At 60.3% G+C, this 27,942-nt stretch overlaps 1 protein-coding gene across 1 annotated transcript; it reads right to left on the bottom strand.

The window, feature by feature from the left end:
* Positions 1-183: 183 nt before the first annotated feature.
* Positions 184-22,240, bottom strand: TMEM255B (transmembrane protein 255B). Its single transcript, XM_068984383.1, has 10 exons — positions 22,186-22,240; positions 21,066-21,068; positions 15,814-15,953; positions 12,831-12,893; positions 6,845-6,934; positions 6,394-6,474; positions 5,185-5,270; positions 4,596-4,755; positions 2,991-3,134; positions 184-465 (listed from the first exon to the last, which is right to left on the bottom strand). The coding sequence occupies exons 1-10, from the start codon at positions 22,238-22,240 to the stop codon at positions 184-186; spliced, it is 1,104 nt and encodes a 367-aa protein (XP_068840484.1).
* Positions 22,241-27,942: the final 5,702 nt, after the last annotated feature.

The following is a 27,942-nucleotide window of genomic DNA, read 5'->3' as shown; positions in this document are numbered from 1 at the left end:
CACGTCTGCTGGGAAGCGGCCCTCGCCGCGCGCAGCCGCACTCCCTTCGGTATGGTGCGTGACGCCGGGTGAGGAGCACGGAAGAGAAACAGAACTGCTCTGTAAGCGGCGAGGCCCGGCCGCTCCCGCGGGAGTTTTAGCTCAGCTGGGGGTGTGGTCTCACGGGGGGCGGGCGGAGTGGCCTCACCCCTGGGGCCCTCCGCACGGTCCTGGCCTCTCCTGCACAGATGAGCCAGGGAGGGCCTGCAGGAGGCGGCCACCGCGCGGAGGGGCTGCTTTGAAAGACCAGGCTACTGCTCTCCATCTGCGCCCCCTGCATCGCGGTGTGTAGGGAGGGGGCTTCTCCCCAGGGAGGAGGTGCGTGGGGACGCTGATGGGGTGTCGGCAGCTGGAGCCGGACTGGGGCTGCGAGTCCTCGGGCAGAGGGAGGTCGGAGCCGGGTGAGGCCGCGAAGCCGCCGGGCAGCTGCAATCAAACAGAAAAGCGTCCTCAGCCCGCGGGAGCCCCTCAGAGCCCACCTGGGCTCAGCCCCCAGGCCCAGGCCCGTAGGCGGTGACTGCTTCCTGATGAGGCTGCGTTCCCAGGGGCCACAGGAGGCCCTGATTCAGCCCCGGGGGCCCCACTGCGCCTGCGGGACACTGGTCTCAATACCCAGAAGGGTGGCCGTCTCCCACCTGCCACTGGACACACAGACACGTGAACCCTGCCCCAGGGAAAGGCTGCCCAGCTCGTCTGGGGCCCCGGGCTCACTCAAGCTCCATATGTTAAGGGAAACCAGGGACATCAATGTTCTCCGTCGTGTGTGATGGCTAATTTCATGCACCAACTTGGCTAGACTGCGGGCAGTGCCCAGGCGCCACACTGCCGTCTAGATGTCATCCTCAGGGTGTTCTGTAGCTGTGGACCAGCAGATCACACTCTCTGTTGCAGCTGGGCCTCATCCGATCAGTTGAAGAGGAATGCCTGAGGTCCCCGCGCAGAGGGAATTCCGCCTCCAGATACCTTCAGACGCAAACTGCAAAACCCATTCTTCCCCGGGCTCCAGCCTGTGGCCTGCCCTAGAGATTTCGGACTCTTTTCCTCTAGCTCTCGTTTCTCTCCCTGTGAGTCTGTCCGTGTGCCGCCTCCATCTATAAATACATCTTTCTGTGTGTCTCCTCTGTGCAGACACGCCACTGGCTCTGCGTCTCAGGACCACCCACACTATCACACCTAGATGCCAAGTGATCCTGCAAAGAGAACGCTGGGGCACGGCACAGCTTTTAAACAAATAAAACTTCCAGGTTTTTTCCACCAGCCAACAAACCTCTTAAATTTCTCTTTTTTTCTTAACTTCTAAGGGTTAGAAATGCCTGATTAAAACCAACATTAAGTAAGTAAAGCAAGCAACCCCTTCTGTGACGGGACAAAGTGAGCGCATGCAGGCTCTGGCCTGCAGTGGGGCTGCGTGGGTCCTTGCACGCCACCCATCAGGAGCCCAGGGCCAGGGGTCACCCGCCTGCCTGCCCCTCCTCCTGGAGACCCTCTAAGGGGGCTGTAGGATCCAAGGGCCCTGGGCCCCCGGCCACCTCTGTTGCTCTCTCTCTCTCAAATTCACACTTCTTTCTGACCTCGGATGACAGAGGAAATCTCTAGAGAACATCCTCTCAGGTCTGTGGGGACCCCAGCTCCCACTGTGCGCGTGTGTGCTCTGGTCTTCACTGGAAATGAGCCGCTGAGAGAAGCAGGGAGCAAACCACACCAACCACAGAATAAACCGTCGGGAACCGCGGAGGAGACCGCCGGGAACCAGGGAGGAAGCCGCCACAGCACAGAGGCAAACCAGGCTTGCTCACACAGGTGATGCCATCAGGAGGGCAGACAAAGAGTCCTTTAGTAAAGGATGCGAGACCCTTACTTACTGGATGTAAGGCCCTTAGTGACAGCGTGCAAGGTCCTACATTACAGGATGTGAGTTGATTATCAGTGGGTCCTTATTCCTGCATTTCCTGATCAGGCAGCCCAGGGAGTCAGGAAGGTGAGTTCCCTTTTGTGAGTTTTCTTTTGACTAACTGCTCAAAACAGCTCCCAACAGCGGCTCGCTCCCTCTGTCATGCAGGAGTGTTTTCCACTGCCAGTGACTGCACGGACACTTGCAGAGTGCCTTTCCTCCTGCGCTGGGAGCAGAGCTGGGAGCAGCCATCTGTCCTCCTCCTCCTGACGCGGCACACACGGCATCTCCTTGGAGTCTGATTACTGCTGTGCATGGAACTGTGCCCCTACACGTGCTGCTGGTAAAAGCTATCAGGCCCTCGTCATCATCGATACAGCCCAGAGGATGTGCCAAGACCACCCCCTCAAAACGGAGGCCCTCTGCCCCTCAAGGCCACAGGACAACAGTCGAGGGCACTTGGGCCGTCACGCTGGGGGTGCGCTGGTGGCTGGTGGGTGGTCTGGCGATGCTGCTCTATGAGCAAGGCTTCACCCCACACGCCTCCTCCCACAGCACCCCAAGGCCTCCAGAGGTGTGTGAGAGTGAAGCCTGCGTGGTAGCCGCTGTTGAGGGTGAGGAAAGGCTGGAGGCTGGAAACCCGCAGGCGCCACCTGGGGACTCTGGCACGTCACGGGGGCCAGGCAGCTGGCCCACCCGGTCAGTCTGGCCAGGAAACTGCAGCCAACTTCCAGGGGACCCGGATGGGGATTAGGAAAGCTGAGGCCCTGAAGGGTCAGCTGGCTGGGTCTCCAGGGCCACAAGGAGCAAAGGACACCCGAAACGCATCCCCGGGGCCGTCGAACGTCCTGCGAGGGGCCTGGGGACGCCCCCCATGTCATCCTGTCCCCTTGCTGGTCTACACCAGCTGCACCTCCCCCACCTAATCAGGAGGGGGCGCCACAGACCCCTGCACTCCTTCAGCCCAAGCCCCCCACCCCCGGGTCCCACCTGGGCAGCACGTCCCAGGTGGCGGCTGCTCGTGAGGTGAGACCCGCCCCAGCCAGGGCGCTCGGCCTACCTGGAGAGGCAGCGGGTAGGACGAGCAGGTTGGGACCGCTGGGGGCCCGGGGCGGACGCCTGAGCAGGCTAGGATCTGCTGGGCAGGGTCATAGAGGACCCGAGGCGCTGTGGACGGGCCGTAGGCCAGCTGGGCCAGCGGGACCTGCCGCAGAGGATGGAGACGTGTCGGCCGAGCCTGGCTCTGGAGAGCCCCGTCCAGCGGTCATGCAGGAGACAGCCATCATCCTGTGGAGTCCCCAGGTGACAGTCCACGGCCTCCCGTGGGCGTCCCTCTGATGGAATCAAAGCTCACCTGGGACCTGCCTCCAGGGCCCTGGCAGCGGAGACCTTCAGGTGGCGAGTAAAGTGTCTCCATTTAATGTGATTCTTCAATCATAAGGTGCACCACGCTTACAAGAGCATCCACTCATAGGTGTAAATTCTAAGGGGCCACTGCCTGCTTCTCCCAACACCCCGGAGCTCTAGGTCTGCGAGAGGAAGCTGTCCAGCACACAGCTCACACACAGGCGCCTCCTGTGTGACGAGCGGCCTTTCGGGGTTGGGGGGTGGGGGCGGGTTGCCGTATTCCCCAGGGAAGCTACAGAGGTTCTGTCAGAAGCTCAGTGAGCACAGGACCCCTTCTGGGAAGCCCACCGGGCTGACCACCATCCCTGGGGACAGACCAGCTGCCTCCACCAGGCTCGCAGGGCCCGGAACCAGACACTGAGCACCTATCGAGGCTAACCTCCCTGTCCTGGGAGATTCTGCCAGGGGAACACTCTGACCTGCAAGAGAAGCCCCCTTAGAAGGCCCCACAGACCCTGGCCATCCCAGGGGCAAGAGGACTGGCTGGTTGCCGAGCCTTGTGACCAAGCAGAAGCCGGGCCTGGGGTCTGCAGGATCCAGGGTGGGAGCCAGGGAGAAGGGAGGTTACGGGGGCACCAGGGTCTCCCATGGTCTCCCAGGACTCGCCTGGGGTCAGGAAACCTTCCAGAAACATGTCACAGCTCTTGAGAGGCTCCAGGCTAAGCTGAGAGATGCGGGCAATGGCCAGTCTCCGGGTCAGTGGTAACAAGCCGCCCATCAGCTGTTTGAGCTGGGGAGGCGCTGGGGTCTGTGCCACGGGGGGCCATTTGGAGGTGCGTCCACACTGCCTTTTCTGTAAAGCTGGGTGATGGGAGCGTGCCTGCTGATGCAGGTGGTCGTGGGCGCTCCCGGGTACGGGGGGCCTCACGAGCGGCACCTCCGGGGATGGAGGCGGTTGTGGGAGGTGCCCTGTGGGCTCCGCTTGAAAATATGGCCTGGAAAAGCCAGTCCTCAGGGGAGGATGCCAGCCATGGGGAGAGCCGCCCAGACACTCAGGCAGGCTCTTGGGGACGCACACGGAGTCACCTGTGCCTGGGGAAGTGTAGGCCCAAGCCCCGGACCCATGGGGCGGAGGCGCTGGAATTCCGCAGGCCTCAGGCCAGGGAGACATGGCAAGGCCATCGGGGACCAGGCTCCGCGTCCCGCTCTGTCCCTGAGCGGGCTCAGGCCGCTCACGCCTCAAGGACGCTCCCACCTCAGGGAGGACAGGCTGAAGGGCCGAGGCTTCGGCCAGCCCGGCAGGGGCAGGCGCACTCACCGCATCCTTGAAGGCCCCCAGGATGGCAGCAGTGACGACCCCTAGCAGCAGCCCCAGGACGTTGAGCACGGCCGAGGCCCAGAGCAGCCAGTAGAGATAGAGCGCGTCCCGGCAGGCGCCGACGCCCACGAACTCGTGATACACGGTGGGGCTCCGGGCACTGCATGGCGAGGGGCACACACCACCTGGAGCCGCAGAGGCGCTGCCCGGGCGGGCAGGCGGGGCGGGGCGGGGGCCTGGGGCCCTCAGCAGGGAGACGCAGCAGGCAGCGGACCCCGAGGCCGTTTTCACCCGGGAATGCCCCAGGCCTCTGAGCAGAGCAGGACATACTGCCCCACTGGTCCCGCATGGGCCCAAAACTCCAGGGTCCTAGGCTTCGGGGGGCGATCTCCACAGAGCTGAGATTTGCCTCTAGGGGCTGGACCAATCCCTGGAACAACCCCTCCAGCCTCGGGCGGGGGGTAGGGCACGCGGCTTTGAAACACCCCAGAGTCCTGCGCCTGCCGCCAGCCCCTCCCCAGAGAACCGCACCAACACGCCTGCCCAGGCCTCGGGCCCGTGCCCCCTGCCCTGCCCCGCAGCCTCTCACCCCTGGCAGTCATAGAGGTCGCAGCAGTAGCAAGTGTTACTCTTCACCTTCAGCAGACACCCACCGCTCGGGGAGTGACAGGTCACCTGCAAGCAGAGAGGCAGCGAGGTGCCCACACCTGCCCAGCCCCGCCCTCGCCCTCACCCAGCACTGCCCCCAGCCGGGCAGCTGCACCTCCCGAGTGCATGCTTCCTGACCCGCCTGGTCTTCTGCCAGGTCAGGTGCAGAGGCTGGTGGGCGACGCAGCCTCCCTGCAGGGGGAGGCAACAGACCAAGCTGACCAGCGCCTGCTGCTGGACGAGGCCAGGGAGAGGGCCTCGGCCCCGTGCCTCCAGGGAGGGACCTCTCCGGGTGGGAGAGGGCCTCGGCCCCGTGCCTCCAGGGAGGGACCTCTCCGGGTGGGAGACCCTTCCGGACCTCCCAGCAGCTCGGTGTGACCAAAGCCAGTCCCCACATTGTAGAGGCCTCCCCTCTTTCCTCGGCACTTTGTGACCAGTGTCACGAGCCAGCCACCCCCATGTGGGCGGTAAGTGGGGCAGAGACCACCCAGCTGTGGAGGGAGGCTGGGGACCCTAGGGAGGACTTGAGGGGAAGAACGTGCGTGAATGAGGACAGGGACTCGGGCAATGGCCCCCACTGACCAGAACGAGGCCCCAAAGCTCCCTCCAGGAGTGCAGGCTAGGCCCTCAGAGAAGGGGTGTCCCACGTGGGCGGGCAGCAGCGGGCAGTGTCCCCAGAAGCCACGAGGCCTCAACCACGCCCCTGCTCCCATCTTCTCCCCACCACCCACCCTGCGCCCCTCCTTCCTGACCTCTGCACACAGCGTCAGAGGCTGTGTTTAACCAAACTGACCAGTCTCCATAGACTAGACAATGAGATGAGAGATGGCTGGACGGTGGGGGCCACGTGGCCACCACACCCCCGTCGCTCCCAGAACAGACGTGAAAGCTCTGTGTCCTCAGCCCGGGACGGCCGGCGAGCTGGGGCCCACGTGAGCACGAATTAGTCAATAAAAGGCTCATCTCAAAAGCCGCACAGACTGGACAAGTGGATGCGGGGCTACTGTGAGTCCAGGGTGAAGGTGACGGCGGACGCCCCGCTCCTCGCTGGATATGTGGTAAGACGCAGCAGAGACACTGGGGCCAGGACAGGGCCGTGGCCCCGGGACACAGGCCGTGGGTCAGAGAGAGAATGAGCTCCGGCCCTCACCTCCAGCTGGTGGACGTCGTGTAGGTAGCCAGCTCCGCTGGAGTGGAACTGGCACCTGCCCGCCATGAGGGGCCTGGGCTCCTGCAGGGAAGCGGAAAGGGTGGCCTCAGCGCAGATCGGCAGCCACCCGCGGTGAGTTCAGACCTGTCACCACAGGCTCCGAGCCCGAAGGGGCGAGGCTGTGGCCAGCGAGAGCCCCTGGGGGACGGGCAGGAACATCGCGGCTCACCCCAGGGCTGCGGAGAAGGTGGGGAACTCGGGTCTAACGGTGACTGGCTACGGTGGGGCAACAAGGGGAAAGGAAGGGTTCAGCCCAGCAACTGGACAACACGAGGGCATGCAGACAGTGAGGGTCGCCGAGCTGGGTCCCCAAGAGGAAACTGGACTTTTGATGATCTCTTAAACGCACACAGCACCTGAGACCTGAACCAGGACTGGGGGGAGGACTCACAATGTGCCGAGCGGCGAACACGCCGTCCACGACGGCGCAGCAGAAGGCCGCCACCACGCCAAAGCTGATGAACACGATGGCCGCCGCCAGCTGGAAGCAGAGATGGGAGCGGCTCGGGCGTGGCAGAACCTTCCAGCGCCCACCCGGCTCAGGTCCTGAGTCCCTCCAGAGCCCCGCGGCACCTCCCTGGGTCCTCGCCTGGAACCCCACGGCACCTCCCCTGGGTCCTTGCCTGGAACCCCACGGGGCTCTCGCCCAGAACCCTGCAGCAGCTCCGCGGGGTCCTCACCTGGAGCCCCGCGGCACCTCCCGGGGTCCTCGCCTGGAGCCCCCTGGGGCTCTCGCCCAGAGCCCTGCGGCAGCTCCCTGGGGTCCTCGCCTGGAGCCCCACGGGGTCCTCACCTGGAGCCCCGCGGCACCTCCCGGGGTCCTCGCCTGGAACCCCACGGGGCTCTCGCCCAGAACCCTGCGGCACCTCCCTGGGTCCTCGCCTGGAGCCCCGCGGCACCTCCCGGGGTCCTCACCTGGAACCCCACGGGGCTCTCGCCCAGAACCCTGCGGCAGCTCCGCGGGGTCCTCGCCTAGAGCCCCGCGGCACCTCCCGGGGTCCTCGCCTGGAACCCCACGGGGCTCTCGCCCAGAACCCCGCAGCACCTCCCGGGGTCCTCGCCTGGAACCCCACGGGCCTCTCGCCCGGAGCCCTGCGGCAGCTCCGCGGGGTCCTCACCTCCCACCATGGCTGCTGGAGGCCCGCCACGCTGGCCGGGGTGCCCCACCTCAGCAAGGCCTACCCGGCCACTCGCTTGTTTCACGGGGCACAGGGGTGCAGGCACACAGGAGCTGTCGCCCCACCGCACAGCCTCGTGGATGAGTCAGGGCCCCCCGGAGCCCGGCCGTTCCTGGCTGTAGCAAACTGCACCCAAGACCCTAATCGCGCTCCACAGAAAAGCCTGGGCCCAGACGCAAGCGTTTCTGCAGGACAGGGGCCACAGGTGCCAAGGGACACAGCGGGCATCTCTGCATGCCAGAACCCAGGGAACGAGTGGGCCCTCCCCCTCACAGCCTGACGCGCGCCCCTGGTGTCCCCAAGGACGCTGCTGCCGGCTTCCGCCACGCGCCTCCTCCGACCTGACAGCGGACAAGCCTCACTGTCGCTCCCCACGTTTCTGTCGTTCGCGAGGCTGAGAACCTGTCTTCATGTCTCAGATCAGCCACCCCTTTAACATTTTTTTCGATATTTCTTGTGAAACGATTTCAGGTTTGTGAAAACAAACAGCAACAGTGGAGAATTCCTGTGTGCCCTCCTGTCAGAGTCGCTGGTGTCAGCCCTGCACCAGGGCCCCTCCCAGAGCCCCGCAGAGTCCACAACACGAGGGTAGGTTCTCCATCCTGGGAAGTGTGTAAGTGACCGGAACTCTCACCCGAACTTCTGTAAAACAAGCTGCCAAGGAGAGTACGGCACTCGTTCACAGGGCAGCTCATCTTCAGCTTCGAGAACGTGGCCAGAGTGGCCTGCTCAGCCCTGGGGCTGTCCCAGGGGGCAGGGGGCCCACGGGGCTGTCCCAGGGGGCAGGGGGCCGGGCGCCTTCCTCATGGCCCTTCCTCGCTGTGCAGGTACTGGGTCTGCCCAACACCTGGCCAGCAAGCCTGCTCCAGCAGACAGGCACACAGCCTCCTGGGGGGCGCCGCCACCCCTTGCCTCCCCCCAGGGCCCTGCGGCGTCCCCAAGCAGCAGAGCTGTCCCTGGAGGTGGCTCTGCTGGGCCAGCGGGTCTGCGTGCAGCCATCCCTGGGCCCTCTTGGGAGTGGGTGTCTGCTCAGCCCGTGTGCCCGAGCTGAGTGTCAGCCACGGGCCAGGGGCCCTGCCGGTCTCGCCATGAGCGGGTGGGTGAGCAGAGCCATCATCAGGCCCGCTGCCCCGGTGAGGCCTTCGGGTACCACCTGACGACCTCACAGACCCGCGCTCCTCGTCCTGACTGACAGCTAGCTCCGACCTGCAGTCTCGGCCGAAAGACCTTCACACCACACCTCCACCCAACTGCCTCCAGGCTTCACAGAAAGCACACGAGTTCCAAAGTACCCTGGCACACAGGGCTGCCTGCCTGCCCCAGATGTGTAAACATGGTCTGACTCAGTTTGCACAAGTCCCCACGACCTGAACGTCCTCATCAACCTTCAGGAAACGTTAGAAGTCAGTGCTAGCAGGATCACAAGTCTGATAAACGGCTCGGGGACAACTGCACGCATGGACTTGCCCGAGAACCCAGGGTCCAGGCGCCGGTGCTGGGAAAGACACTGGAAGTCCTCTCCTCCAAGCCCTTGACTGGAAATAGGAAACCAGTCAGGACAAGCGTTAGGAGAGTGTCCTCTTAGCTGAGACCTGCGTGTCCTGGGCTCGGTCCCAGCGCCTCGTCCTTCCCAGGCCTCGTGGCCCCCTCCAGCTGCTAGTGGTTTAATGTTAGCAGAAGGCCCGCTCACCCCCCAGCAGGTTTCTCTCCTGTGTGAGGGCGGCCAGACCCCCCAGATGTTACAGAGAGGATGTGTCTGTTGCCCTGGCAACCACAGGATGCTCTGGGTTATGTTGCGAACACACCTCCCTGTCCGGGGCGGGGGGCGGGGGGGGGCTCTTCTCCTAGGAGAGGGACAGCTGTTACTCAGTAGCTAGAAGGTCATCTTCGAATCTCTGCTGGGCCCACCGTCTACATTTCAACAAGGGCAGGTGATTTTAAAATGCAAATACCAAGCAGATAAGGTTGTGATATGAAGAGGGCTGCCCAGAGCTGGGTGGAGACGGGTGCTTCGCCCCAACAACAGGGTCCAGGTGAGAGGGGACGCAGCCCAGCCAGGACCCGGGAGAGCGAGGGCTGTGAATGCACACCCTGAAAAGGAGAATGGCCACAGGCCTCAGGCAAAAGCTGGAGCGTGGGCCCGTCCCATGCTGTACACAAGATCCGCTCTCAGTGGTAGAGAGTCTGCCTGCAAGGCAGGAGACGTAAGTGGGGCAGGTTTGACTCCTGGATGGGGAAGACCCCCTGGAGGAGGGTATGGCAACCCACTCCAGTATTCTTACCTGGAGAATGCCATAGACAGAGGAGCCTTGTGGGCTACAGTCCATGGGGTCACACAGAGTCAGACGCGCCTGAAGCGACTACGCAGACATGCTCACACCAGACTTAAACGTAAGTGATAAAACTCCTAGACCTCGGGTAACCCTAATGCCCTTGGAAGTGGCACGTGGTTCTTAGAAATGCCACCAAAGCACAAGCAACAAAGGAAAAGTAGGTTGGATGGAGCGGGGCCAGGGAAGGCCAGTTCACTCCAGTCCCAAAAAAGGTGATGCCAAAGAATCCTCAAACTACCGCACCATTGCACTCGTCTCACATGCTAGTAAAGTAATGCTCAGAATTCTCCAAACCAGGCTTCAGCAATGCATAAACCATGAAATTCCAGATGTTCAAGCTGGATTTAGAAAAGGCAGAGGAACCAGAGATCAAATTGCCAACATCCGCTGGATCATTGAAAAAGCAAGAGAGTTCCAGAAAAACATCTATTTCTGCTTTATTGACTATGCCAAAGCCTTTGACTGTGTGGATCACAATAAACTGTGGAACATTCTGAAAGAGATGGGAATACCAGACCACCTGGCCTGCCTCTTGAGAAACCTGTATGCAGGTCAGGAAGCAACGGTTAGAACTGGACATGGAACAACAGACCAGTTCCAAATAGGAAAAGGAGTACGTCAAGGCTGTATATTGTCACCCTGCTTATTTAACTTCTATGCAGAGTACATCATGAGAAATGCTGGGCTGGAAGAAGCACAAGCTGGAATCAAGATTGCCGGGAGAAATATCAATAACCTCAGATATGCAGATGATACCACCCTTATGGCAGAAAGTGAAGAGGAGCTAAAAAGCCTCTTGATGAAAGTTAAAGAGGAGAGTGAAAAAGTTGGCTTAAAGCTCAACATTCAGAAAACGAAGATCATAGCATCTGGTCCCATCACTTCATGGGAAATAGATGGGGAAACAGTGGAAACAGTGTCAGACTTTATTTTGGGGGGCTCCAAAATCACTGCAGATCGTGACTGCAGCCATGAAATTAAAAGACGCTTACTCCTTGGAAGGAAAGTTATGACCAACCTAGACAGCATATTGAAAAGCAGACACATTACTTTGCTGACTAAAGTCTGTCTAGTCAAGGCTATGGTTTTTCCTGTGGTCATGGATGGATGTCAGAGTTGGACTGTGAAGAAAGCTGAGAGCCAAAGAATTGATGCTTTTGAACTGTGGTGTTGGAGAAGACTCTTGAGAGTCCCTTGGACTGCAAGGAGATCCAACCAGTCCATTCTAGAGGAGATCAACCCTGGGATTTCTTTGGAAGGAATGATGCTAAAGCTGAAACTCCAGTACTTTGGCCACCTCGTGCAAAGAATTGACTCATTGGAAAAGACCTTGATGTTGGGAGGGATTGGGGGCAGGAGGAGAAGGGGAGGACAGAGGATGAGATGGCTGGATGGCATCACCAACTCGATGGTTTGAGTGAACTCTGAGAGTTAGTGATGGACAGGGAGGCCTGGCATGCTGCGATTCATGTGGTTGCAAAGAGTCGGACACGACTAAGCGACTGAACTGGAACTGGAATACTGAAAACTTTTATGCCTCAAAGGACACCGTCAAGTAGGTGAGAAGACACCCCACAGGATGGGTGGATCCCCCGAAGGTCATCTACCGGATAAGGGACTTGTGTCTGGAAAGGACTTGAATAAACATTTCCCAAAAAATGATGTGCAAAAACCAATCAGAACATGAAAAGCAGCTCAACACCACTCATCAGGGAAAGGCAAGTCCACGACGGGCCCCCGGCACACCCGCCAGAGCGGCCAGCATAGAGACCACAGCACACGCCCTGCTCTGCCCTGACCCTCTGAGGAGCTGCCAGGCTGCTTCCCAGAGAGGCGTCACCTTCCCCGCATCCTCACACACTGCAGATGCCCAGGGCAGCCCCTGCGGCACTGGTGGCGCCGCAGGAAGACGGAAGCGCTGTAGAGGCGGAAACACCGTCTGATGTGAGACGAGGCCGAAACGGCACACCCCTCCTGAACCTCACAGAGCCCTGCCACACTGAACCGGCAAATTAACTAGCATTCTCACAGCCGCTTCCCTAAGGGGCACATCAGCAACACAGATTCCAAACGGAAAGTCAATAAAAATCAGGTTTCTAGCACCGATCAAGGCTGGCGCGCACAGCCCACAGACAGACAGCTGTGGACGTGTCCTCTGCAAAGCCCTCTGAACCACAGTCCTCCTGGCTCTGCACTGACCCTCTCTCCCCAGTCTGGGAGAGCCTACGCGCTCTCATACCCCAGGGGCAGGAGAACACTCAAGCGCTCCTGACTCAAGGACAAGCGCTCATACGTGCATGGTTTTGCCTCAGTTTTAAACACAGTGACTTAAACTAATGACCAACCCTACGCTTTTCTTCCTGTGCCCAATCTTAGCTGCTAAGACACCACATGAAGCTGTGGAACATAACTCGCAATCCCAGGGGTGGGGCTCACTTAGACGAGGAGGTGAACAGCAGCTACTCAGGCCTGAGTCTCTGTTTACAGTGCAAAGCTAGGGGCTGATCCTGGGGTGCTGGGTTGGGGCAGGGCTTTCCTAGGGACACTTACAGCCAGAGCTGTGAGGGGGACATGCCCGCCCACATCCCACCCAGCCCAGCCCCCACACATCCCACCCACACCCCACCCAGCCCAGCCCCCACACTCCCCACCCCTGTAGCCCCACACACTCCCTCCAACACTCCCCCCACACACCCCACTGCCCACACGCTGCCCCACACTCCCCACCCCCACACCCCCCAACACTCCGCCAAACACTCCCCCCCACTCCCACTGCCCACACGACCCCCACACTCCCCACCCCCACACCCCCAACATGCCCCCCACGCGCCTCACTGCCCATATTTGAAACAACACACATTCTCACCATTTGTTTTCTGTTCTCCACCAGGTTGATGCCAATGATTCCTAAGAAAGATCCAAAGCCCAGCTGACGCCAAAGGGAAACAAGGGAGAGAGCACTCAGGTTACAGGCCTGACAGCCTAAAGTGGACAGCGAGCAGTGGCCACCCACCTCAGGACACCCGTCAGAGAGCAGGCTGGCCACCCCACCCCCGGCTGCAACCACGAGTGGCGGGGACGGGGGTGGGCCTCTCCGTCAGAGCCGGGGATCACAGTGAAGCTGCTGGGCTCTTGTCTCTCTTCTCAACCGTGTTCTCATCTTATGTTCAAATACCTGAATGCCTTCAGTGACAAACTTTATTTTCTTGGGCTCCAAAATCACTGCAGACAGTGACAGCGACAGCAGGCATGAAATTAAAACACACTTCCTCTTTGGAAGAAAAGCTATCAGCCACCTAGACAGCGAATTAAAAAGCAGAGACATCACTTTGCCGACAAAGGTCCATCTATGGTTTTCCCAGTGGTCGTGTATGGATGTGAGAGCTGGACCATAAAGAAAGCTGAGCGCCGAAGAATTGATGCTTCTGAACTGTGGTGTTGGAGAAGACTCTTGAGAGTCCCTTCGACTGCAAGGAGATCCAACCAGTCCATCCTAAAGGAGATCAGTCCTGGGTGTTCATTGGAAGGACTGATGCTGAAGCTGAAACTTTGGCCACCTCATTTGAAGAGTTGACTCATTGGAAAAGACCCTGATGCTGGGAGCGACTGGGGGCAGGAGGAGAAGGGGACGACAGAGAAAAAGATGGTTGGAGGACATCACTGACTCAGTGGACATCAGTTTGAGCAAACTCTGAGAGATAGTGAAAGACAGGGATGCCTGACGTGCTGCAGTCCACGGGGTTGTAAAGAGTCAGACACGCCTGAGCTGAACGTATCACTGAGCTGAACACTGAATGATGTGAACAACACATCAGTTGAACTGATTCTGGGAAAAGAGCGTCACGGGCCCCCATCCCAACATGGAGAACATCTTCACGGGGACCCGCCCTCTGCGCCAGGGGGTCAGAGAGAGGCCCGTCCCAGGGTTTCTCCTGGGCCATTGGCTGACCCACTGGGGAGGATCAGGAAGCCGGAACCAAGGCTGTTCCAGACAGACAGGCTGACACCCGTCACTCAGCTGAGCAGGCGGACAGGTAACTCCTGGGACCGTCCGCTTGGCCCCCGGCCTTGGCTCTTCACCCGGGACGGGTGACGCTGGTGCAGCGGGGAAACCCCTGGGCTGTGCACGTCTTGGCGCCCAGGGGTGCAGACAGCCTCATCCCACCATGCCCACCCCAGAGGGAACGTCTCAGTTTCTGAAGAGTGGAGTTCCAGCAACGCCGGGGGTGCTGCTCAGCGCAGGGGGAGACAAGCCCCTCGCAGACACACAGGCCGGCCTGAGCCCCGGCTCTGGAGCCCGCTGGATGGTGCCCGTGGCTCTGCCCACCTGCTGGCTTCCGAGTGACCGTGAGGAGCCGGCAGGGGTGGCCAGCAGGGCTGGGGCGTCTCTAAGGCCATGGCACCAAATTTAATGCATAAACGTCAGACCTGCCTGCGTCCATGAATGTCTTCTCTGTGAGGACATCCATGAGACAGAAGGGAACGCACAGATGCAGTTTTCAGCAGTAATTTAAAAATTCTCAAGGAGTAAGGAAAGACGAGCATTTTCTTCCAAATATTGCAGTCCCACTCCACCATCCGAGAGAGCAAAATCCCCTCCAGTATAAATGAATTAAAATATGTCTATTGTTGCCTTAAGGTCCATGTTTTCGGATTTGAAAAAAAAATCCTCTTTCCAAAATGTTGAGGTGTTTGCACCCTCTCGCCCAATTTCTGCTTGAGACACACCCTTCACTACAGGGTTGGAGCCGTGTGTCCCCAGAAGTGACTTTCATCCTCATTTGCCTTGAGCAAAGCTCATCTGTCGTGTCCACGTTTGCTTTCAAAACATCCAGCTGAAGCCAATTCTGCCCTGGTCGTTGCCCAGGAGGCAGGTTCTCTGCAGAGCGAGGCTCTGAACACACCCGGGACGTTCTGAAGGTGACCTCAAGGTGAGATCCCGAGCCACTGAAGCTTGGAAAAGGCCGATCTGACGTTCTGCAGGTCACCTGGAGGGCACATCCTCACAGCCGCCAGCCCCAGCCACACCCCGCCCCGTCCAGGACACATGCCGGGAAGCCAGATTCTCGAGGGGTTTCGCCGAGAACGCCATCCGCACAGGCACAGACACTGCCCGTGGGGGGTCACTCATAAAGGGCACACAGGGAACGCAGATTCATACCGCAGACAGTACAGAAAGAAGACAAAGATGAAACGAAGGTGCTGCAAAACCTTTTCATCCTGGCTAAAATGTCATCGGCCTCATTACGCATCTGGACAACACTTTTGGTGAGAAATTAAAGAAGCTCCATTTTTACGATCTCTGTTCATCACTGTGTGAGACTCCACCCCGGGCGTCGTGTCTGATAAAGGGCAAGGTCACGGCGCTCCCTGAGCGCCAGCGCCGGGAGCAAACTTTACTGCCAACAGCGGACACGACCTCACAGTTCAGAGCCTTGAAGATCTCGGATTTGGGGGCTGCTGTTGCCAGGTCTGGCTAGGCTGTGACTTTGCCGCGGGGGGTCACGACCCAGACCCAGAGATGCGGACTGCATCAGCTCGTTTTCCTGGGGCTCCCATGCGGCCGTGTTAGCGTACCTCCATCCAGGCTTCGTGGCCTCTTTTAAAGTCCAAGTCCAATGTCCGAGAGGGCTGGCTCCCTCTGGGGACCCTGGGGAGGGCCTGTCACACGCCTTGCCTCCGGCTTCTTTCCCGCCCCGCTTCTCAGGACCCTACACCCCACGGGGCCATCTGACGATGCAGGCAACCACCTAAACTTCCACCTCTGCGGGGCTGCGGTGGCGCGTGTCAGCACCACACGGAACTCTATCTGGGCCCCCAGACCCGCCCCCCAGGGACCCGACACTCACGATGATGCCGGGATAGTAGCCGCCCACGGTCACGTTCTCAGTCCTCGTGGTCGCGGCCAGGCCGACGGTCAGGATGGAGGCGGACACCACCAGCAGAGCCCCCACAAACCACAGGGCCGTCTTCTTTCTTCTCACAAACCCTGCCGGGGGAGGACACAGGAGCCGGGGGGTAAGGTGCTGGGCTCGGGGAGGGTCCCGGCACCTCGCAGGCGTCCCAGCAGCCGCGGCTCCTGCCAGCAGCCCTGTGCTCACGGGCAGGGCCTGGGACGCGCTCCCCGGGGACCGCGGGTGTCTGCCTCCACCCTCCCCGCCCCAGTTCTGAGAGCGGGACGGCTCGCCGGCCCCTCCTGTGCCCAGCCTGAGGTCTCGCCCGCTTCCTCTCTGTCACCTGGTGAACGGCACAGACCCCACTGGTCCTCCTGCACAGCCACCCTCCCCCGGGCCTCCGTCCGACCACCTGCAGTGAGAAGGGGAGCCCGGCCACCCTCCCCCGAGGCCCCCGCTGCACCCAGAGTGTCTCAAGCCACGGCCACCATCCACGCGTTCTGTGTCCACTTCCCTGATGCTGTCCCCCAGACCATGGGCCCCCGAGGGTGGGGGGCTCTGCCTTGCTCCCTGACAGCCCCCTCTTGCCTAGGACGGCGCCTGCACACAGCGAGTTCTCAGTAAACATCAGGCTGGCTGAGCCCTCCCCAGGTCTCAAGTCCCCCAGCCCTCCACCCCGGCCCCAGCCCACGGCAACAGCCAGGCAGCCACTCGAGCAGGGGCCTGGTGCTCCCCAGGCCTGGACCCCAGCCCAGCTCCAAGGCTGGTGGGAAGACCTGTGCACCCCGCCTGGACCAGGCCATGCAGGCTGGGCACAGCGAGGGTGCCCGCCCCTCTGGGCCGCCCATGAATCCACGCTGCTCTGTGAGGGCACCCTGGTCCCGGGCTCCGCCCCGAGCCAGTCTCTCTCGCTGGCCCACCTCTAGGTCTTGGCTCAGCGCCAAACTCGCAAGACATCGAATGGGAGGCGCAGAAAGGATAAAAGCGTGCGGAGCTCGCCACCACCCACCCGCCTCCCTCTCCCCTTGTCAGCGGGGCCCATTGCCGGGCGTGGAAACGGGCCAGCTGAGAGGTGGCGCTTCCCAGCCCCTGCTGCTGGGTGATTACATCCTCAGCAAACAGTCTCCATCTCAACAAGGGTGTCAGCTGGAACCTACGGGAAATCTCTTAAAGGAACCATTGCCTCGGCCTTTCCCCCTTCATCCTTCCCACAGCATGGGGTGTGAGCACAGAGACGGGGCCCCTGCAGCCATTCTGCTCTGTGAGGAAACCTCGGCAAGGGACGTCGCGCCCAGAGAGAGGCAGGGCAGAAAGACAGGCCTGGCTCACCCACCTCCGAACTCTGCTTAGGCAACAGAATCACATCTCCAGGCTGCAAGGCACTGCTGTGGATGCCCTGGCATCTGCAGTCACAGAGCTCTAGAGAGCAAGCAAGGAGCCCTGCCATCACTGGCACCTCCCTCCCCCAAGCCTGGACTCCCGGGTATAGTGTGGAACCACCTTCCCCACACGCGTCTCAGGGAAGGCAAGAAGTCTTGTTTCCAATAACCATAATTGTAATACTAATAATTATTACCGTAATCAAATCTCAGTTACTCCCATCCCTACGTGGTCATCAACAACCACACGACAGAGGAAAAGACAGCCCGGCAGAGGCCCGGTGAGAGACCCACACGGAACCCAGTTTGTTGCAGAGTTAGCTGTCTTGATCCCTGTGACTCCAGAACAAACTGGGATGAAAGAAAAGCATGGTGCTTCTTCCCACACCAAGCTTTTCAAAATTGATGTGGGTTTGTGCGTGTGTTCGCTGGGGAAGCAGCTGTGCACGCGACCACAACCACCATCTCAGATCTGGACCATCCCACAGACAGAGAGGCCTAGCGGGCTACAGTCCCTGGGGTCACACAGAGGTGGACATGACTGGCATACATATACACCATCTCAGATGACCCCGGTCCCCGCCAGCAGCACTCACCCGCCTCTGCCGCTCTGGACTGTGCACCTGAAGATTTACATGCTGTCTGCAGTCCCATCAGCAAAGCTGAACAGCAGGCCAAGGCCATGCCATCCAAAATCAGATTGTCACGCACTCAGATATAAATTACCCAAAACCCTGAGTCAATGTGCTGACTCCGAATCGCTTGGTCAGCCTGGGAACGCTGCTCTACCCACTGGCCTGGCTGGGGCGAAGCTCTCTGGAAGGTCACTTCATCCCAGAGGCCCTCCACCCTTCTCCTGCTCTTTCACTGCTATTTTCTGATAGTCTTTATTGCAAATATATAAGACCTGTTGAGGGTGAACCAATGAGAGGAGAGCCCGCAGGCTGCACAGCCCAGGTGTGAGCGGACGATTCACACCTTCGGGACCCAGCGGGCCTGGGGGTCCCCGCGGAGGGCTTTTCCCTCATTCGCTGCTATTCCTGAATCTTCCTGGTAGAGTCACAAGCATGCGGAAGCAATCACTTATTTTTCCTTGCACATTTAAAGCCTGAAACCAAGGATTCAACTACAAGCTGGTTTCCCCCGGAGACCGGAAGGTCAGTGGTTGCGACTGATCCGGGGTGTCTTGTGAGGGGAAGAGATCGTGGAAAGGCAAGACCACTCTGACAGTGTGTGAGCGAGGGAGAGAAAGCCCGCCCCACAGGCGCCATCCTGTCCTGGGCGATCGACTTTAGCATGGCAGGTACACCGAAAGGAAGGAAGCAAAAGCTGGAAACACATCTTCTACGGTTTGGAAAATTAATGAAGCTGTTGCCTTGGACATTGACGCAGCTATCACACTAGCAACACGGGCCGTCCAGCAGCCGGAGGGGCCCTCTAGCCTCCGCCCTGCCCACCTGGCCCGGGGCTCCCCTCTCCTACGCACCGGCCACTCTGCCCAGCCCCAAGCCCCACGGGGGAGCCCACGGCCGAGCTGTGTCCTGGGCAATGCTCGCCCTCGACCCCTCTTCCCGAGGGCCCAGACCAATCTCAGTTGTAAGGCATGTTTTTAGAGCAGGAAGATGCCGGAAGTGAAATTTTATGGGACTAGGTGTTTGACGAAATTATCAAAAGCCCTCCTCCTCAGAGGGCTTTGCTATTTTTACTGTTTTAATGCATTATACGTTCATTATGCTCAAAATAACTACCTGACACCTCAGCCTGCTTCACACCGCCAGTCCGACTGTCGGACCTGGGCTCTTAGCCCCGTGAGCCCGTCTGGCTGACCCCCTTGCCTCCCTGCGACGACACTCTGGTTCCAAAGGCTCTCAGCTCCGCTTTGACTGGCCCCTTTCGGAAGCTGCATGAGTGGGGACTGGAGGGCAGCCACCAGGTGAATGGTTCTTCTGGGGCCTCGTCAAGTCCGTGAGTGATGTCCTGACAGGCTTCGTCAAAGGCGTCTCCTTCGGGACCATGTGAAGCTTCCTGGAGCCATCTTCAATCTAACTGCACCGTTTCACCGCATTTTCCCAAGTCTGACTTTCCCTGTGAAACCACCGCATGCTAAACAGCACAGGCAGAGCAGCCCTTTTGCTGGGATTGTATTGTAGCTTCTGAGGGAACATGAGGTCTGGGAAGACAGCAGACGGGGAAGGGATGGTGCTGAGCGGCCTTGTTTCAGTGACACGGGCACAAGAGAGGCACCACGGCAGGGTCCCAGACTGCACGCGGCGCCACACACGTGGGACTTCACGTGAACGTCAGTCAACAGGAAACAAGCTCAAGAAAGGAAGGGGGGCCATGCTCCTGACCACCGTCACACACGCGCACTTTTAGGGCAGGCTTTGGAGAGGAGGGGCGGTCTGTGCTGGAGGAAAACACCAGACTCCCTGACTTGTTCCTTCAACCTTGCTGTCCCGTCAGCAGGAGTCTCCCGTGTGCACTGTTATAACTGAAGCACCGTAAGGCTGTGCCCTGACTGTCAGCTAAAATCTCGACTATTAGGCTTAGAGCTGTGCTGGCAATTTCCACGAACTGTTGCGGGGCTGCCAGACACGCTGAGTGATTGCACGTGCCCCCACCCCTCCGACCCTGCAGAAGGAAGACGCTGACAGCAGGAGCCATGGGGCTCTTGCCTGACATGGGGTTCCCACACCTGAACCCCCTCATGCTGAAAGGGTGAATGATCTATAAGTGCGGCGAGCCACAGCGCCCTGCTCGCCTGCCCTTCACCACTACAGGGAGCGGTGAGAGCGCGCAAATGAGGATTCTAGACGCGATTTGATGCGCGTGATAGCTAGAGGGTCACGGTTGGTGCTAACAGTAAGACTGCTCAGCCCAGTGCTTCTCCCCTCCCAGCCTCCTTCCAGCCTCCCCTCCCAGCCTCCCCTCCCGGCGTCCTCCCAGCCTCCCCACAGCCTCCCCTCCCAGCCTCCTCCCAGCCTCCCCTCCCAACCTCCCCTCCTGGCGTCCTCCCAGCCTCCCCTCTCAGCCTCCCCCCAGCCTCTCCCCCCAGCCTCCCCTCCCAACCTCCCCTCCTGGCGTCCTCCCAGCCTCCCCACAGCCTCCCCTCCCAGCCTCCTCCCAGCCTCCCCTCCCAACCTCCCCTCCTGGCGTCCTCCCAGCCTCCCCACAGCCTCCCCTCCCAGCCTCCTCCCAGCCTCCCCTCCCAACCTCCCCTCCTGGCGTCCTCCCAGCCTCCCCTCTCAGCCTCCTCCCAGCCTCCCCTCCCAGCCTCCTCCCAGCCTCCCCTCCCAACCTCCCCTCCTGGCATCCTCCCAGCCTCCCCTCTCAGCCTCCCCCCAGCCTCTCCCCCCAGCCTCCCCTCTCAGCCTCCTCCCAGCCTCCCCTCCCAGCCTCCCCCCAGCCTCCCCTCCCAGCCTCCCCTCCCAGCCTCCCCTCCCGGCGTCCTCCCAGCCTCCCCACAGCCTCCCCTCCCAGCCTCCTCCCAGCCTCCCCTCCCAGCCTCCCCTCCCAGCCTCTCCTTCCAGCCTCCCCTCCCAGCCTCTCCTCCCGGCCTCCTCCCAGCCACCCCTCCCAGCCTCCTCCCAGCCTCTCCCCCCAGCCTCCCCTCTCAGCCTCCTCCCAGCCTCCCCTCCCAACCTCCCCTCCTGGCATCCTCCCAGCCTCCCCTCTCAGCCTCCCCCCAGCCTCTCCCCCCAGCCTCCCCTCTCAGCCTCCCCCCAGCCTCCCCTCCCAGCCTCCTCCCAGCCTCCCTTCCCAGCCTCAGTGGCTCAGCGACCAGGCGCAAGGACAGAGTGGAGCCAGTCACTGTCTCGCCCTCCGCACCTTCTTCCCTGAGTGGAGCTGGGAGGGTGCATCACAAAGGTGGGGGGCGCACAGACACCTAGCCACCCCCTCCCAGCGGGCAGGGCCCAGGCCGCCCAGAAAGAAGGAGCTTGTTTAATCATCTACTCTTAACAGCGGCCGTGGGGACAAAGCAGCTGTTCCAGGGAAATGGACCAGGACACAGGGACATGCCCTCAGCCAACAATTTCCCTTTTATTCCACTTTTATACAAAACACATCCCCAAGGGTGTGAACGCAGAAACATAAGGAAGAAAACACCCACAATCCCATCCCAGCCACGCTAATATTTAGTATTTTTAAGTAAAAAACGAACTCTTAGCATTTTTTAAAGTTCCTCCTCAGAAGAAAAAATCTAAAATGCTATTTTTAAATCAAGTCATTGTAATATAATAATGGCAATAACCATAAATAGTTAATGACTATAATAACAACTATCAGTTATAATCAGTAGCTGTTTGCATTTGGTTTTAGAGAGTGTTGGTCACAGAACTGTTTCTTTTAGAAAGACTCCTGATTCCTCGGTTATCATTTAAAAATCAAGTGACATCACTAACATGGTTTTTAAAAAGACTTTCCAGGGCTGGGAGTTTAAACCTGCATTTCCTACTGGATGGTCCGTGAAGCCCTTCAGGACCCAGGCATCTCTGCGCCCGTCCCAGGGCGTCTTCTCTTTGGAAGTCTCCCCGCCTCCGTCTAGAAAACAGCCCCCTCCTGGCGGCCTCCGGCAGAGAATACAGGCGCCGGCCTCCTGTGTCCCAGCCCGGCTTGGCTGCATCAGGCTGGGAGGGAAATCCTTGAAATTATGGAATCGTCTGGAGAGGGCGCGGGGAGCCCAGCCGCCCCAGGGAAGCCCAAGGAGAAAGAAGCTACCCGGCCCCAGGAATGACCTTTTCCTAGAAAACGCTGGAGACTGAAGCTGGGTGGAAGAATGAACGCAGAGTCCGGCTTGAGCGGGTCGTGGTTGACTGTCTGCAGTAGAAGACGGTGGAGCAGAGACGGCAGAGGCCCGCGCAGTCGGGACCCTCAGGAAAGAGCTGGGAGGGGGCCCGTGGGAGCTCGGGCACCGGAGAAACGGAGCCCGGCTCACCTGCGCGCTCACCTGTCGTGTCCAGCAGGGCCAGGGGCCCGGGCACCGGCGGCGGGAGCGGGTGCATCCCGGGCTGCTCTCCCGCTGCCGCGACAGCGACCGTGGGGCACGGGGCCGCGAGGACCAGCCGCGAGCGCGGGCGCTTAGGTCCGCTCCGAGCGGCCGCCGCGCCCCGCCCCGCCGCGCCCCTCACTTTCGCCCCGCCCCTCACCTTCGCCCCGCCCGCCCCTCACCTTCGGCCCGCCCCTCTCCCACCCCTGCCCTCGCCCCGCCCCGCCCCTCACCTTCGCCCCGCCCGCCCCTCACCTTCGCCCCGCCCGCCCCTCACCTTCGCCCCGCCCCTCACCTTCGTCCCGCCCCGCCCCTCACCTTCGCCCCGCCCCTCTCCCATCCCTGCCCTCGCCCCGCCCCTCACCTTCGCCCCGCCCCTCTCCCTCCCCTGCCCTCGCCCCGCCCCTCACCTTCGCCCCGCCCCTCTCCCACCCCTGCCCTCGCCCCGCCCCTCACCCTCGCCGCGCCCCGCCCTCGCCCCGCCTCCACCCCACCCCCGCAACCCCCGGCCTGGTCATGGGCAGACCCTTAGAGGTGGGACGGTAGGTAACGCTGAGAATCTGCGGGAAGGGAGCTCCCTGGCGTGGCCACAGTGACACCGCTGTTTGGAAAGGAAGGTGGGTCCCTGTCCGCTCTGCTGCGCTGCGCTCAGTCGCTGAGTCACGCCCAACCCTTCTGAGACCCCATGGACTGCAGCCTGCCAGGCTCCTCTGTCCATGGGAGTCTCCAGGCAATAAAACTGGAGGGGGCTGCCATTTCCTCCTCCAGGGGTCTTCCTGACCCGGGGATTGAACCTGCGACTCCTTTCTGAGTTTTTTGCGTGGGCAGGCAGATTCTTTAGAAGCCAGCAATTCCTGCTTATGGACGTGACCAAGACCTGTGGTTCTAAGCCCAGAGAATCATCTAAAGATCTTTTTAAAAAGATTTACTGCTGCCCTGAGCTCAACCCAGACCCATCGACTCAGAATATCTGTCAATGAAGTCGCTGTGAGGAAGCCCAGTAGTTCTGAAGGGGCTCCATTGTGAGAGAAAGCCCTGGCACCTGGGGTCTGCACACAAGACGGCTCTGTGTGTAACAGCGACCAGGTCCAGGGTCCCTGCGTGATAGGGCTGCACACACCAGCAAGAAAAACTCGAACGCAGCTTACAGCGAACGTGTGAGTGCATGGTGTTGAAGCGAGTGGGACACACCTGTGCACAGACTGTAAGTGTGAGAAGCAGCGCTGTTCACCCGCAGGTGCCCTGCATGCTCTGCACGGGCAGCCGCTCTGCAGCCTAGATACCGTCCCCTTCACCCAGGAAAGACCGATGGACGAGGGGACAGAGGTCCTTGTACAGCAAAGGGTCCTCGTACAGCAACGGGCCCTCGGCGGAGAAGGGGCAACAGAGAGGGAATACGGTACCCAAGGGCGAGGGCGGCCTGAGCGGCCACACTGGCCACCAGAGGGGGGACAGTGTGAGGCTGAGAGGAGGCTCGGGTCCCCACCAGAGCAACGTCCCACCCACCCCGAGGGCGTGACATGGGGCCAGGCAGCCGTCTGGGAAAGAAGCCCTGGGCAGACCAGGAGGGTGGCCAGGCACACGGGAGGAGGCCTACGGGAGTGTCCAGGCAAGCCCGCTTCAGAAGGGTCACTGAGAGGGCACTTGCAGGGCAGCAGGTGGCCCAGGAGGCCTGCGAGGATGTTCAGGTCCAGGGAAGGTGGCCGTGGTGCAGACCAGGACGGGGTGCAGGTGGTGAGACAGCCGTGCGGGCCTCATTCTGTGCCTGTTGTTCCAAAGATCTGCTGAAACCATTCTTAAAGAATGTGCTCGTGTTGCCAGAAATGATACTTTCTCCAATAGACACATTTCCTGCCGGAGGTTTTCGATGCCACTGCAGCTTGGCAGGTCTTTGGAAACTGTCTCTGAGCCCCCTGAGCAGGGGATCCTGAGGAGCACAGCAGGGTCCAGGTACCCACAAGGCACCCCATCGGGGGTCCCCCACCCCACCCCCACCCAAGTGAGGAAACCGAGGTCCAGGAGGCAGATGGATGTGACCAGGGCAGACTCTGCACGCCCACCTGGGGCGGACGTCGTTAGAATCCACCCCCAGACTCGCCCACAAGAGCCCAGACTACACGACTGCACGCGCACCGGCTCTGAGGCTGATGACGCTGGCCAACCCTGGTGCCCCCGCTGCGGCCTCAGGACGCCTGTGTCCAGTCCAGCTCTGCAGGGAGCCATAGTCTGGGATCAGGGTATTTTTGAAACATAATCTAATTTAGCTCTCACAAAGGCAATTATGAGAAGATGAGGAAAATCTGTCTTCTACTGGTCTGAGGACAGTCAGAGTCTGGACCAATTATTACTGACATCAAGAAGATAATTGAGTAGAACGGCCATGATCCCCAGCACCAGACTCCTTCCTGCTGTGCGAAATGTTTGAAAACTCTAAGGTTCCCTACATCCACTGCCCTCACCTGAACTCAGGTCCCCACTCCCTCAGAGGGTCTCACCCAGAGGCCCTGAGCCGACCTGGACTCACCTCTCAGGTGGGATGGGACGAGGGTGATGTTAGGTGGACACGTCTCAGACGCTTCACCCTGCTCGCATCTGCCTTCATTAATTTGTACAATATTCTACCCATTTCACAGATGAGGAAACCGAGGCACTAAGAGTTTGAATAACTTTTCTGAAGTCAAGAAGCTGGTTGGTGGCAGAAACAAGATATGAACCAGGCCAGTCCCATTTCAAGGTGTGGTTACGTCCTGCAAATATGAAAGTGTGTGTTTACCTGACTACAGACATTTAATCTTTTGTTCATGCAATCAACAAATATTGACTGAATTTCCTCTATGTTCAAGATACTAAGAGAACCGTGAAAATGAGTCCTACAGACCTGCCCTTTAAGAGCTTTGAAGGTGAATAGTAGGAGAAAAAAAACGTGCTGTTGTGTTATGGAGCAGATGATGACGATAGCACTCGCCAGAGCCGTCCTGAGAAGAGAGATGGGAGTCCCCAGGGGTGTGGCCCGGCCCCAGGGCAGACCGAGGCTTCCTAATGACCAGCATGGCGCCCTCGTCTCGCACCGGAAACCCCTGGGGGCCATTATAATCCCAGCACCCGGAACTCAAACCAGAGCCCCTGGAGGGAGAAGTCTGAGGGCCCCAGGGGGTCCGCGAGCAGCTGGACTGGGAACCAGGCTTTCCCGGCCAAGAGGATGCTGACAGGGCAGGGGGTGCAGGGTTCGGGGGGCCATGTCGCGTCCAGCCTGTCGGGGGCCACTTTCCAGGGGCCCTGTGAGCAGGGCTGTTGGGAGGATGAGAAATCACCATCAAGTCCAAGGATCCCAGATGGTGAGGTCTTCCTGCATCTGCCCCATGCCTAGGTGGCGGTGGGGGGAATCTTCCCAGCCCCTGGAGACGGAAAGAAGCATGATGAGCTGGTGGGGGGCCGGCTCAGCCCCCGACAGCAGGAAGCGGAGCTGATCTTCCCAGGGCCCGGCCTGTCCTCATGGCCCCCACAGCAGAGGCCCACACCCGTCTGGCTGGCCCCTGCTCCCGTCTAGGCGCTGCTCCGTCACAGCAGTGCTCAGCCCGCACCGCCCGCCCTCCCCAGCGAGCCCAGGTGGCTGGTGTTGCTGCTGCTTCCCCGCCTGGAGAGAGGGTGGACGTCCAGGCCACAGGAGGGGCCACCTGGAGCTGCCGGGCCGAGGCTGCCCAGGTGCTGGCCGACCCCCGCTCGCCTTGCAGCCATTGCCCCTCAGTTACCTGGGCTTCGGCTTTGGAGAAACCAAACCAGGAAGAGTCCAGGGGCTCCCGCCCGTCCACCCTGCCCCAGGCTTCCCTCCTCGGAGGGTAGATTTCACAGGCTCCAGCTAGAACAGGGCAGAGGAAGAAGATTCTAGAACTTCGCTTCTTAAATTACAATCAAGGAGACTTAAAAGTGCATGACCGGCCACCCGAGAAGGGAGGATGAGCCGTCGACACTGCCGGTGGGGGTGGTGGGCAGGAGAGCCCAGCGTCCACTCAGTCCTGTTAGGAAACCGGGTTCACTGAGGCCTTGCTTAGAACCGCAACCGGCTCACGACAGGCGCCCGGTAACACCATGTGCGCAGAGAGTGAGTAAGAGCAGCCCCACCCTCTCGACACCGGCTCCCACCCAGGCGGATGCCCCTGCTGGACGCACCCCTCTCCGCGGGGTCCTCCTGGCCCTGTTCCAAGAGGATCCGTCACCTCCATCTGCCTGAGCAGAGAGGGGTCAGCAGGCTCTGAAACCAGGGCCAGCCCTGAAAAGAGAGGGATTAGAAGACCCCCATGAATCAGCCGGGAAGCCCCTTTGGCAGCCGCAGGCCTGGTGGGGTCCAGATGCTGGGTCCTCAGCCCCGTGCCGGCGGGACCCTCATCACTGAGGGAGTGTGTGTGGGAGCCTGGCCCAGAGTCCAGGCGCTGGCGTGGGGCAGTCTGCAGAGCACGCCTGTAACCGATCACCCTGCAGGAGCTGGGGATGAATAATGCAGGCGGGAGGCTAGGAGACACAGGCCCCACCTGCCCGCGCCCGTTGACGCAGTGAGGGATGAGCCAGACGGGAGATGCTCTCGGGGACACGGATGGATTAAGTTACGAACACCCTGGGCTTCGCAAGAAAGCCTGTAATGGTGATCTCCCAGCCCCTAAGGAGCCTGAGCAGGGGGCTCACCTTTCAGGCACTCAGTCGCCACGGGAAGCCCACCCCCGACTTCCCAGAGGGAGGGTGCCTTGCTGGCCTTGGATCCGCTGTCCCCTTGGACGTGCAGGACAATGCCTGTGTGGGCGGAGCTGTGCCCCTCGCAGGCCTGGCCTCCCACCCGCGGCCCTTATCAAACTCTGCCGTGCCAGGGAAAGGCGGCCACCCCCGGTGATCTGGACCCGCAGGGCCTGGCGAGGAGCTGGGACAGGGAGCCCCCAGGGCGACCGCCCCCATCATCTCAGGCCCTGGACCTTAATAAGCTTTCTCCCCGCACCCCTGCATCTTGGACAAAATCCTTGTTCTCTCTCATTGAGAGAGTGAGGTTTGGTTTCTCCAAAATCAAATCAAGCCTATTTAATCTTCATTTGAAATTGTCTACATGAAGCCTGAGAGCCTAGCTAATATTTATTTTAATCCTATGCTTTCAAATTGAGGTTTTCCTTTCAAATTATTCTTCTCTTGGCTGGCAGAAGGCCTGTAAGGTAGACGCTAGGTTTTCGGTCAGGCCCAACCTGTGCGTCCAGACACTTGCGGAGGGGCTGGTCCTATCGTGGAGTAAGAGGAGGTGACCCCAGCCTTCGCTGACCTCAGCCTTCGCTGACCTCAGGTTGCATGATTCTCAGCAGTTCTGTTTAGTTAGTTATTGTGTTTATCAGAATCAGCTCGTATCACCTGCATAGCCCCAGAATCTCCATGGAGATGCCCTGGTGGGGGGCCCTCCTTCAAGGTGTCTCTGCCTCTCCTGGGCCTCAGCTCCACTCAGACAAGCGTGGGACGCAGCTTCAGAAGAAAAGGGGGCTTACGCGCACATGCAGCGGGGCCTGGTGGGCTCCCAGAACCTGCCCAGACGGGGAGAGAGCAGAGTGTGCAGACATGGGGGCTGTGGGGCTGCGCCAGCAACTCTGAGTCTAGAGAGAGATGGAGACAAAGTGTGCGTGTGTGTGTGCGTGTGTGAGCATGTGTCTGTATACATGTGTGCACGAGTGTTCGTGAGTGTGCATGGGTGTATGC

Source organism: Capricornis sumatraensis, chromosome 12 (genome assembly GCF_032405125.1).
Source record: "Capricornis sumatraensis isolate serow.1 chromosome 12, serow.2, whole genome shotgun sequence".
NCBI lineage: Eukaryota > Metazoa > Chordata > Mammalia > Artiodactyla > Bovidae > Capricornis > Capricornis sumatraensis.
Note: the sequence above shows the minus strand (reverse complement) of the source record. Positions and strands in the feature narration are given on the sequence as shown.

What these genes read in the sequence shown, in the direction of transcription:
- TMEM255B (XM_068984383.1), bottom strand. Translation starts at nt 22,240, where the DNA reads ATGCACCCGCTCCCGCCGCCGGTGCCCGGGCCCCTGGCCCTGCTGGAC. An exon ending in TGGAGAACAGAAAACAAATG is followed by an intron (nt 6,935 to 12,830) that starts GTGAGAATGTGT and finishes CTCTGCTTCCAG; the next exon opens with CTGGCGGCGGCCATCGTGTT. An exon ending in TGTTCGCCGCTCGGCACATT is followed by an intron (nt 6,475 to 6,844) that starts GTGAGTCCTCCC and finishes GCTTCCCTGCAG; the next exon opens with GAGCCCAGGCCCCTCATGGC.